This window comes from Penaeus monodon, chromosome 26, assembly GCF_015228065.2.
Source record: "Penaeus monodon isolate SGIC_2016 chromosome 26, NSTDA_Pmon_1, whole genome shotgun sequence".
NCBI lineage: Eukaryota > Metazoa > Arthropoda > Malacostraca > Decapoda > Penaeidae > Penaeus > Penaeus monodon.
In genome coordinates this window covers 9439710-9452209 of record NC_051411.1, presented here as the reverse complement: position 1 = coordinate 9452209, position 12500 = coordinate 9439710, and the positions used below count along the sequence as shown (strand labels likewise).

Below are 12500 nucleotides of genomic sequence, written 5' to 3'. Positions count from 1 at the left end.
AGGAACTTCAGGAGAAACAAAAACTTCAGGAGAAACAGAAGTTTCAGAGGAAACAGAAACCACAGGTGAAACAGAAACTTCAGGACAATCAGAAACCACAGGGAAAACAGAAGCCACAGAGGAAACAGAAACCACAGGAGAAACGGAAACTTCAGGAGAAGCAAAAACCCGAGAAGAAACAGGGTCCTACAGAATACCTATTAACGCGATCCTGAACACAAGCCCGGGTTACGTGCCACATTCTCAACAACAACACAGTCCAGGAGATGGAAATCGCAGAATGGAGAGTTGTGTTGATATCGCTCCTGAAGCAAGGGACTCCAGTGTTAATCTTACTAATGACGTCCCTTTTCTCAAAGCTAAAATTGCAACAGTGTATGAAAGAGAACTTGCCGAAGAGCAGGTCAGCACTAACAGAAATTGGGCGTCAGATATCGTACCATCAGCCAGTACTAACGAGGCTCACTGGAATATTTCTGTGAGATACTCCGGTACCCTGGTTCCCACAGACGAATCTGTTCCGGTCTCTCCATCATATGTGACTCCTGCTCCTGTGACACCTCCTCTGTCTTCCATAGGAAGTCCTGTTCACATCCATCCTCCTTTTACTCTCGCAGAAGGTTATGTCCCTGTCTCTCCTCCTCCTCCTTCTCCTCCGACTTCCACAGAAGTTCCAGTCCTTGTTTCTTCCCCACTAAATGTCACAGAGGATCCTGTTCCCACAGAAGATCCTGTCCCCGTTTCTCCTTTCACTCCCACAGAGAATCCAGTCCCTGTTTCTTCTCCACTAATCCCAACCTGTCCCAGTTTTTCTTCCGATTCCCACAGACGTTCCTGTTCCTGTCTCTCCATTTACTCCCACAGCAGATTCTGTCACTGTGTCTTCTCCCCTGAATCTCACAGAAGATCTTGTCCCTGTCTCTCTTCCTCTGATTCCCACAGAAGATGTCGTTTCTGTCTCTCTGAAGGTCACAGAGGAGCCCCTTCCTGTCTCTCCTCTGATTTCCACAAGTTGCCTTTTCCCTGTGTCCTCCTATCCGACGCCAACATACGATCCCTTCCCCGTCTCTCCTGTGACGCCCACAGAAGAGCTTGTCCCTGATTCTTACTCTCCCACAGATGATTCCGTCCCTGTCTCTTCCTTTCTGACTCCCACAGGCAATCCGGTTTCTGACTCTCTCCCTATGACTCCCACAGAAGATTCAGTCCGTATCTCTCTTCTGACTCCCACAGATGTTCCTGTACCTATATCTTCTCCTCAACCTCCTTAGAGGGTTCTGTTCCTGTCTCCCCTCCCCTGACTTCCCCTCTACTTCCCACAAATACGCCTATCCCTGTCTCTCCTCTGGCACCCACAGATGATTCTTTCTTTGTCTCATCTCCTGCGACTCCCATAGATGTTACTGTACTTGGCTCTCCTCATCTGTTTCCCACAGAAGATCTTGTTTTCGACTCTCATCTGTTTCCCACAGAAGATCTTGTTTTCGACTCTCATTTCACTTCCACAGACGTCTCTTCTTCTCTAGCAGCTATAGATGCTAAAGTCCCTGCCTCTCCTTTGATCCCCACAGATTATCATACCCCGAATCTCCTGTCTCTTTCCCTCTAACTCCTTCTACTATGACTCCCACAGACGATCCTTTCTCTTCCACTCCTTCTGTGACTTCAACAGAATATCCTACTTCTGCTTCCCCTCCTCTAACTCTCACAGATGACTCTATCCTTGTCTCTTCCCTTCTTACTCCAAACTACCCCACAAGGTGTGCAACGTTATTAGGTCCCCCCTTCTATCTCAAAGTGCGTGATGCTGATTCCACACTCCCTGAGTCTTGCTGGGACCTTCTCTGTTCCGACCCGAACCCTTACTCATTCTATAGTAAGGCAGAAAACATCACAACATATTGGTTTCCTAGATAAGAACCCGAAGTGTTTCGAACAATTAAGCCCTGTCAGTGGACAAGATGAAGTCTTTAGTAAATCACATATTATTACTCTTAAGATACAGCTGATTGTTTTGAATCCTATCTGCGTTCAGTCGAGGGGTTTTGCATATATACAGACCTTTCAGGAAGAGTTTTCTTCAGTCTTACCAGTCTGTCAAAAGAGTCTTTGTTTCTCAGGTTCAACTGTCTTGTCTTACACAAAACTCAATACGATTCTTATAGGACCTGAACATTTGTATTACAACGAGTTCGCAGATGCTTGTCTCAGTGAGCTGCGAATTAAAGCACAGAATGGCAGCTTCATTTCTAGTGATCAAGAAGTGCATTATATGAGTGAATATCCAGAGTCCTCCCCTTGCCCAATGGCTGTGATCATCAAGACGTTCACATCTGGTACACGTGTCGTCATACCATTTCGGAGCAGCTGGTGCGGGGCAGTAGATCTCAACACATGGTACGGAATCCTCGTCTCCTTCTATTCCTCGAACCAAACCGACCGCAGACGACAGCTCTCACGATGTTTGCTGCAGAAGTCTAAGAAGTGGAAGTACGAATTCAGCAGATATATTGGTTTACTGGAAGATCTTTTGGGTGACGATCTAGAACTGCCTGAATTTCCAGACGCTTGCCTCACCTTTCTTTGCAACCCTGATGTCGACTTTACCGTCGTCGTCGTCAAGAAGGAACCAGCACGAAAAATGTGGTTCCCTTATATTAGTCTGTGGTCAAAGTACTCTGAAGTCAAAGAAGAAGTCATGCTATGCCAAAAAGCGATATCGGGAGCTGATATCCAGGGCCAACAAAGTGAACCTCTCTTAACCAATCTTGAAACTCCATTGTCACAAAAGGGCACAGGGCTGTCGGTCGCACTCATCCACTCGCTGCTCTGGTCGTGTCCTACAGGCGGAGGCGGAGACGAATTCGGGCGCCTTCGGGCTGAGATACTCTACAGTCTGTGGACGGTAGCCAGTAGCCTTCCAGAGAGCTGCGTTTTGCTTGTGTGTAGAGGTTCAGTTGACAAATTCCACAAGAATGTTTTTCGAGTGTTACTTAATGACAGAGATGGTGTCAATGCATCTCTAATTCGTTCCTGTAGCCAGCGGATAACAGAAGGTCCATATAATACTATAGGAGACGTTGCAATGTTAAAAGTTGTTGTGAATAAAACGGAGGAGACTATTGTCTTTTTGTATGCAAGTTGCCCACTGAATGACATCACTGCAGATTTTCTAAGTTTAGCATATTCGGTGGGGAATGTCGATGTTATAAAATACTGTGGTGATTTTTCTCAGCTCTACAGAATTTCATATAATGGAATAATGTACTACATGTGCAACAGTAACCACCAGAATATATTCATGGCCATGGAGAATCCATATAATCTCTGGCAGAAAGTTCCAATCACTAAAAATAAAGAACTTCTAGTTTTTAAAAATGACACTCTCTATACGAATTACATGTACTTCTTAAGGTGGTTGGCAATCTTCAATATTCAACTGTCAAATGCATCCCAAATATACATTCAACAATTACCTTTATATACGTCTCACTTCTGGAGAACATCCATTATTTTTTCCTTCCAGCAATATTCATTGCACCAAAAATTCACAGAATTCATCAGCAATCTTGAAAGTGCTCATCTGCTCTGTCGAAAATCATCTCAGTTCACTTTGTGTCACAAAACCAACAGCCAATTTCCGGACACTGTGCACACAACCGCGTACCTCCTGTTCATTCACAGCTGTTCAGTGAGTATCATGGACAAGGACAAGATTATCCTCCTGCTCCTCGCTGCCTTCAGGAATACGAAGGTGAGTGCAGATTTGCTTTGCCGGAGAGAGAAAGTGGTGGCCATGGTGGAGGCGGCGGCACAGCATATCACCTACGTCACAAGAGGCTCTCGCGACCATCTCACGCCAGTCTTGAGGACTCTTCGGGCGGCCTTTCCCGGACGCACGTGGCAGGAAGGGGGCGTGGGAAATCAGTGGACTTTGTTACAGCTAGGAACGTGTTTGAAGCTCAAGGACATTTCCAAGTTTCTGCAGCTGCTGAAGTCCAGCGAGTGTGTTTCCTACGTAAGAAACGGTTCCGCGGTAATATTTCAGTCGGGGGATGTAATATCATACCACGCCGTCATATTCCCACTGAAACACGCCAGAAAAGTCAATACCACCCGAGGTCCCGAGGTCAACATGGACAGTGATGTTGAAGCCTTTGATATTGTGCCTTTGCGACCGACCCTCATTCTCTCTTCAAGTTATATGTACATTAGCAATCTTATGGAAAATCCCACGCCTCCGTATATACTTGACATGCCTCAAACGGAGGAAATTTCTACTGCCCAGGTAAATGCGAAAACACTTTTCCGCGCCACCCTGTACAACAACATGCAGTGCTTCCGAGACATCAGGGAAGGCAAGTTCCAAATATTTAGGAGCGCAGCAAAGCTGATCATGGGCCCCATCCACGACGATCTGATAGAGAGCTCTTGCTTCCTCTCTCTTCCCCAGGATACAATTGACATTATGCAAATTAATTTGGCCAATAACCGAACGACCATTAATAAATTCTGGCCTTCGTGTTTGCACAATATGGTTGTATCCTTATTCGGAAGAAACCAGCCGGTAGACTGGTCATACCTTGACAATGGCTGCAAGGGGAATGAAATTGCATTGCTAGCTGTGGCTGCCACCATCACCACAGTGACGGTTTTAGGAAACGTGTTCGTGTTGGTGGTAATCCTAGCCACGGGGCTGGTGCGGGAGGCAACCTTCCTGCTGCGGGCATCGCTCGCCGTGGCCGACTTGCTGCTGGGCGCGATGCCGGCGGCCCTCGCGGTGCACGACTCCATCTCGCTCATGCGCGGCCGACTCAGCCTTCGCGACCTCAGCCCTGACACGATCCATGTTAACTTTACCCAGCTCTCGGTGCGTCAGCCTCCCGGCTTCCAGCAGCTGAGGTTCGAGAGGCGCGGCTACCCTATGGCTTGTAGCGTCGTCTTCAACGTCTCCTGCATCGTGTCGCTGTTGTCGCTCGCCCTCATGAGCGTCGAGCGCTTCTTCGTGGTTCTCGGGCGTCCGTTGGGCCGGCGCCTCGTGTCGACGGGCGTGTGCATCAGCTGGCTTGTGAGCGTCGCCTTGTCTCTCCTCATCAACTGGCGCCAGAGCCGAGGCTTCTCCTTCGTCGGATACTTCGATCCAATCACGAAACTAACCATAAGCATGGGGGCGGGCGCGCCGTCCGTCTCCTTCTTTGTCTTCTACTTGGTGGTCACCATCCTGTCCGCAGCCGGGGTGCTCACAATCCTGCTCATTGTGGCCACCCTGGCCGCTCTCCACCGCAGCAACAGGATCGCCAAGAACAAGCTGTCCATCCACTCGGCGGTGCGTGACGAGGAGATGCTGCGCGTGACGTGGACGCTGCTGCACATGGCCCTCCTGTTTGGCCTGTCGAGCGTGCCCGTGGCCGTGGACGCGCTGGCCGACCTGCCCCGCGCGCGCCCCGTGGCTCACTTCTTCGCCTGGTGGCTCTTCGTGGCCGGCGCCTCGTGGAACTGGGCGCTCTACTCCCTCAGCGGAGGAAAATTCCGCAAGCACGTGCTCCAGCTGCTGGTGCGGCGCCGTGGCAATGACCGCGGTGGGAGGAACAACGCGAAGTAGGAACTCAATGAGGGAAGTAGGCGAGGAACTGGGATCGCCGTTGGGGGATGATTCAGCCCCACGCTCACGACACACACCCCATGAACACACACACACACACACACACACACACACACACACACACACACACACACACACACACACACACACACACACACACACACACACAACACAACAACACACAAAAAAAAAAAAAAAAAAAAAAAAATATATATATATATATATATATATATATATATATATATATATATATATATACCTATATACATATAAATACAGACAGATAAGTAGATATTTAGACAGACGTGTTTATGACAATATTCTAATATATTCAACACTTCTGCAACACACCAGTTCTTTGTTCCATTAGCATACGAATGTAAATGCATTATGCTTGCATACGGTTATTGCATTTCCATGGAAATCTAGCTGTATTTCCCCCTGTATGCCTCTGAGAATTACTGCCAAAATACACAACCATATTCCCAGTTGTAACTACCGGGGAGAGTGTGAAGCCATTCTCAAAATCCGAGGTTTTGTCAAGAAAATTCCAAAAAGAAATGCCACACGTTCCAAGTAACAGAAGAGTCCTTATTTAGAGGAGATTTTTGGGTCGTTATCCGTCGTTATAATTATTAGACTTTGGTGCGCGATTCTCAAGCAGTGTTGCAGTGTGACGTTTGGATAAGAAAGTGCATTTATTAAATTAATTTTATCCGTGGCCGGATTTGTGTATTAGCTATTAAAGCTATATCTTACGGCCGAAAAGTTTCAGTGACGTTTCAAAAATTATTTTGTATTGCATCCATACAAGTTATTCCTTTGGTTATGCTCTTTAGTGCATGACATCACGTTTTCAAGGTTTACAAGACCTTTATTTTTTTTACTTTACAAGAGCCCCCAAGCTTTTTGTAGCATAAGACATTGCCAAGTTTAAATCCGGCACTGATTTTAACTCTAGTCAATTTAATGAATTTGCGTCGACAGCAAACTGTAGTGAAGAGGGGGGGGGAGAATTACACTTCACCAAAGCCAGAATACTAGTTATGCTCCCGTTTATATAGCATATTGTACCATTTGCATTATATAACATTAAGAAACTCTAATTTTTTATCGTATGTAGGGTACAGAAGAGTTATGCATTTGTGTAAAATGCATCAGAAACGATTGTATCTCACTAATGATACCATCTTGATTTTAAAATAGAATTAGAAGAAAGATGAAAAACAGGAACAGGAGTGAAAGCGGCAGATATAAACGGAGGGAGAAAGAGAGTTCATGACACACACACACACACACACACACACACACACACACACACACACACACACACACACACACACACACACACACACACACACACACACACACACACACACACACACACACACAGAGGGAGAGGGAGAGAGGGAGAGAGGGAGAGAGGGAGAGAGGGAGAGAGGGAGAGAGGGAGAGAGGGAGAGAGAGAGAGAGAGAGAGAGAGAGAGAGAGAGAGAGAGAGAGAGAGAGAGAGAGAGAGAGAGAGAGAGAGAGAGAGAGAGAGAGAGATTCAGAAAGTGAGAGAAAGAATTAAGCAGAAAGTCAGAAAAAGTTTTCAGAAACAAAATGCCCTACATTTCTTGTATTTTTTTTTATAATCGATTTTGACATTAACTGCATTCCAAGCAAACATCTCTTATCAATAAATTTAGAAAGAATTAGAAACAGATTATTTTAAACACTGATTTTTTTTCTGTAATTTGTAAGATACGTTATTTTCTTGATCTTAAGTGCCATTATTACATATTTAGCAATTCACAGTACTAACATTTATTGCTGCAATCCTGATGTTGTGAAATGATTCTCATTGATTTCATGCACATGGATTTATAATGCTTATAGCTTATTTTTACTCCATTGTCCTGTAATTATTATCAAAGCTCCAGTTCAGTAAGAGTTTCTTCACATAGACAAAGATCATATCCTGTTAGCCTAAGTTTATTTATATTTGCTTATGAAATGAAACGAGAATGTAAAAAAATAAATAAATAAATACCCATGATAAAGTCTCACTTAATTCTTCATTATGACTCTATTTCTCTGAACATAGTGGTTGTAACTCATTTCATCTCCTTTGTTCCTCTTATGGCAATATGTGTGTGTATTTCTAAACAGTTATGTTGTTTGCTATTTTAAAACTTCATTATTTTGTCATGTACTGTGCTGAGGCTCCTTGGGAAGCATTCACTATGTTATTCTTTCATCTAGCTTTTAACACATGTACAAAAGGGAAAAGGAAACACAACATTATAATATCTTTTACTGGTAAAGCTGCACAAACACAGAAGTAAAGTTGCCCTGAACAGAGCCAACTTCATTTTCAAATTTTATAGTTCATTTAGGTTTGGAAAACACTACACTGTACCAATGAGCAACGATTTGACCACCTAAGTTAAAACATTTGCAAGCTTATTGAAGACTGGCATAAGAGGAGCTTTTTTACCGTTGTTTAATAAAGCACAGTCTAAATGGCATATCTATTTTATGGATCAGAAAAGGATAATAATATCTTGTCTCCATTTCAGTTCTTAGTTAACCATAAAAAATAGGGAGTAAACTAAGTAGTTTTTGTAGAACAATTTAAAAATAGCATTACAAATTGGAGGTAATAAGTAAGTTAATTATGTCCACAATCAGAAGATGCATACAAAAAAAAAGACAAAAAATAAAATAACCATGCCCTACCCATAATAAGGCAAAGGTTATGCAAATTCATACAAGATGTTCTGGTCTTGGGTTTGTTATATATTAAGAATATTTCTTATTAAGTGTAACCTATAAAGAAGCCATGGATATCTTTTGTCATGAAGTAAATTTAACTGGGTCCTATTCTTAAACCTATATATTGCTATCAGTCTTTATATACTGTTCGGAGTTTTATTTGGGACACTTGCTTTTCCTTATTCACTTTTACCAAAATCCTAAATATTTTGAAATCCTACATGACTTTATATAGCAGTAATTGTTATCTGTTAAAACTGACTGATATAGCAGTGGATTCTTATACAACACACACGTTGCTTGATTTTAACCATGATACAAAAACTATCTCGGACACATGATTCTGAGAAATGACCTTATGTCTAACATCAATGGCAGGAAACAAGCCGAAAAAAATCCCATTGAGAACCTTTCTTGTTAAGCAGTTAATCAATATAAATAAAATATTCAGTGTCTGTATTACTTGCAGTGAACTCATGCAAAATATGGACACCACGATTTACAAACATTTTAAAAAACTTTCACATGTGTACAGGTCCCATTAAGAAACACACAATATGAAGTATAAATTATTCAGTCATGTATATGCTAAATATCTTTCATGTGAGTTGTTATACTTACATGTAATATAAACAGCTCTTTTCATCTCATAATATCACTTCGACATTTTTGGAAAAAATATTCTGACTCATTGTTTCCAAGCTGGAGGTTAATATAGGAAAACAGCAACAATTGTGAAGTACTCCCTGTACATTTTCAATTTTCCTATCATTACACTCTCAAAATTTTATAGTGTATATGTAAAATACTCCAATCTGCCTAAAAAAAAAGGCAGGTAAAAATATGATAACAAGAAAATAATTTTATTATAAATAACCCTAGGAAAAACACTCAAGCAGGTACAATGCTATTAGGTCAAAAGAATGTAACATTTGGTTTGGCTAAATTATAAATATTCAGTTTTCCTTTTGGTGTGTTGGGACAAAAATGTGTTTCAGGTTTCAGACTTGAAGCTGAATCAGGAGATTAACATTTTGATTACACAGCATCATTCCAAAATTGCATTATATTTCCTCAGTTCTCACATTATGTAACAAATTTTGTTGAGAGGGATGAGAGTAAGATAGAGAAAAAAATCAAGGCATCTGTTAAAGAAACCTCAAACACACATTTGTACAGCTCTGTAATCTAAAATAAGTCAACACATCAACAAAAAGGTAGTAAGAATACTTCTTATGAAAATATATATTTTATTCATCATACTGTGACTCATTAAATACCATTATACGTATAAAGAAAAATAATAACCTGACCAGTCTATAAACATTTTACATTTTAGCAAAGCATTCTGGTTTTAGTAATTCCTTCATTTTTTCTTTTAAGGAGTACGAAATGAGTATCCTCATTAATCCAGTTTTTCCTTCCACAGAACTTATCTGAATCTATGAACTGGTCCGAGACGTGACTGGATAATGTTCAGAATCAGAAAAAATAAACTTGATCAGCACAATTGGCTCTTGTTCAGCCATCATCTTCAAGCTATGTGAAGGGGAAAAGTAAATACTCTTGGCTAATCTCTACAACATTCTCTATAAACCTTATAATATGAGAAGGAAGCCATTCATATTTATCTCTTCTACAATGGCATTTTCTTAAATTATTGTGCCTTATCAATGTATTTTGTGCAATAACACAGTAACTTTGGCTTCAATGCTTATTCTATATGAAAGGAAAAACATAATTTGATTTTGTGAACTTAAATCTCTTTCATTTAATGATTTTCTTTTCTCAGTATGTTAGATATTGAGCAAACATTTTGGAGAAGATTCAGTGATTACCAATGCATTTGGAAAATCATCATACTCATAATAACATCACTAAAGTAAATGGTTTACAGACAGTTATTAGCTGCATAAATATATATGAATCTGTGGCAATTTAATAAGGCTTTACACTCTTGGTGGATTCTCTTACACATTCTGAGCTACAATCACTGTCTAGCATAACCTGGAAGCACAACACCTAAATTCATGCTGTGGAATGATCAATGTCGTGGAACATTTGTTTGTTGAGGTTGTAAGATGTATGAGTATATTTGTGGGAAAATTTAAAAAGCCAGTAACAATTAAACACCCTGTTATGATGAAGGAACTGTGGAAGTGATTGAGAAAAGCAACTCAGAAAAAGCAAAAGCACTGGGTTTCCATTTCTCAAAGCGTCATCATGTGGTTACAAAACATGGTGATGTCACTGCAAGCGTATTGAGTACAAAAAAAGCCAAAGCAACACTAACACTTGAGTGCTTCAGTCTCATTCCGCATTACCAAAAGCAGAACTAAACACTTTTGATTTCAAATTCTAAAAAAGATAGTTTGTGTTAGTCAATTACATCTATTTATCAACCACATTCTGAGTAACTCATCATAATAATTAATAATAATAATAATAACAATAATAATAATGAGAGGATTGAAAAAATAACCTGATATTCTCAATAAAAATTCTAATACCAAGAGACACACTGACTAATGTACACAAAGCAAAATATAAGAGTTATGTTTCCTAAGTAGCTGTCCATTGTCTGTGGTTGTCAGTGTACAATTAAATCAAACAGTTAAAAGCATTAAAAATGTAAGCACTAGTTAAAATGGCCATCTTTTATACAACCTATATAAACAGCATTTCATTATCTTCAGAGTTCCCTTGGCATATAACAAATTCCCTTTATTTGTTATCATACAAACATTCATTGTAATCAAGTACTGTTCCTGATCTTTCTTTGTTAGATAAAATATGATAAGGCTATTCCTCTTAAAACAACTTAGAATTATTTGCTTAACAGTTTAACATGGCAACATCAAAATTCCTTACACATGTAAATGCATTCTTTGCAACCTTACCATTGGTTGGCAACTTTCTTAAGTCTTCAACATATTTCTTGATCATATAAAAGTCAAACCAAATCAATGGATTCACCTGTTACCTTAGTGTACTAAATTATTACAGTCAGTGCATTCAACAACTACCAGAAAAATTAAAGAGGAATGCATAACAAAAAAAAAAAGAAGAAAAAAAAAAATAATAATAATAATTGCACATGTAACACATCCAATGTACATAAAGCAAATGAACGAGAAGAATAACAGAACAATGCACAAGATGTCAAGTGATCTCCCGATGAATTAACAATGGAATAACAATAATGTGTACGGAATGACAGAAAGTGTGACACTGTTAAGGGGAAAATGTTTATGAGTGTGTAACTCCTTTGCGGGCTACAAGGAGATTTAGAACAGGGTGCTTCTTAATGTAGTCCACAGCTTTCTTGTGTGTCACCATTGTGAAGTCATAGCCGTTGCACTGGAGGATCTTGTCATGGACACGCAGCCCAGCTCGTGCTGCGGCACTGCCATCATGGACCTGAGAAAAATGACAATGATATTGCATCTGCTACTAATACAACTCCTTTGCAAGTCTCTGGTTCCTTGACTATGGTATTAGCCATACCTTTTTCCTCCTCATCTTTTCATTTTTTCTTACCTTTTCTCCTTATAATGAGAAAGGTATTCTCTTTTAATCTTTCTTACTACCAACTTTCTTATTAACCCAATGTCAGCGGGTTTATATACTGTCCCCTTTAGATTTTAGTGAGTTTTGTTACATGCAGATGGCTCCACATGTGCTCAGCCAGGAAGGAGTCTATCAGTTGGCCCTCGTGACCGATCCTGATTTCCCCATTCCTTGAATTGGCTGGAATATGTGTTTTTCTTTCTAATACAATTAATATTGATGTTATCATTCTTACTGATATTATGATTATTAATTTGTTATTAAAACATCAATAACATCAAAGACAATAAAATAATGGAAATGAAGCTTTCAAAAAATGAAGGAAAAGGGTAAACAGAGGAGATAGGGGACTAATAGCTGAGTCCTTGATGACTTAAGCACTTGTAGAGCCATCTATGTGTAGTTTTGCCACCCGCGCAAATTGGCTTAAATACATTCCACTCGTATACTCACTCACACACTTAAAAACCATTTCTCCTTTAAAGTACTCACCTCCGTACAGTAAATGCCATTGTCTGTGTAGCCCTGTGGACTTTTCATGAAGTCCTGATCTATTCCACCTCCAATC

At 40.6% G+C, this 12500-nt stretch overlaps 2 protein-coding genes across 2 annotated transcripts in view; one reads left to right on the top strand and one right to left on the bottom strand.

Annotated features, from left to right (window-relative positions):
* Positions 1 to 1609, top strand: part of LOC119589571 (cell surface glycoprotein 1-like) — a 2154-nt gene extending 545 nt beyond the window's left edge. The window contains exons 2-4 of the mRNA XM_037938170.1: positions 1 to 806; positions 865 to 1158; positions 1359 to 1609. The exon at positions 1 to 806 is cut by the window's left edge and continues 394 nt beyond it. Of these exons, the coding sequence (XP_037794098.1) occupies positions 1 to 806; positions 865 to 1158; positions 1359 to 1609 (1351 nt within the window). The remainder of the gene's footprint in view (positions 807 to 864; positions 1159 to 1358) is intronic.
* Positions 1610 to 7888: 6279 nt separating this feature from the next.
* Positions 7889 to 12500, bottom strand: part of LOC119589896 (tax1-binding protein 3 homolog) — a 9518-nt gene continuing 4906 nt past the window's right edge. Inside the window, exons 3-4 of the mRNA XM_037938535.1 lie at positions 12425 to 12500; positions 7889 to 11782 (exon numbers count right to left, since the gene is read on the bottom strand). The exon at positions 12425 to 12500 is cut by the window's right edge and continues 20 nt beyond it. Of these exons, the coding sequence (XP_037794463.1) occupies positions 11612 to 11782; positions 12425 to 12500 (247 nt within the window). The 3' untranslated portion in view covers positions 7889 to 11611. The remainder of the gene's footprint in view (positions 11783 to 12424) is intronic.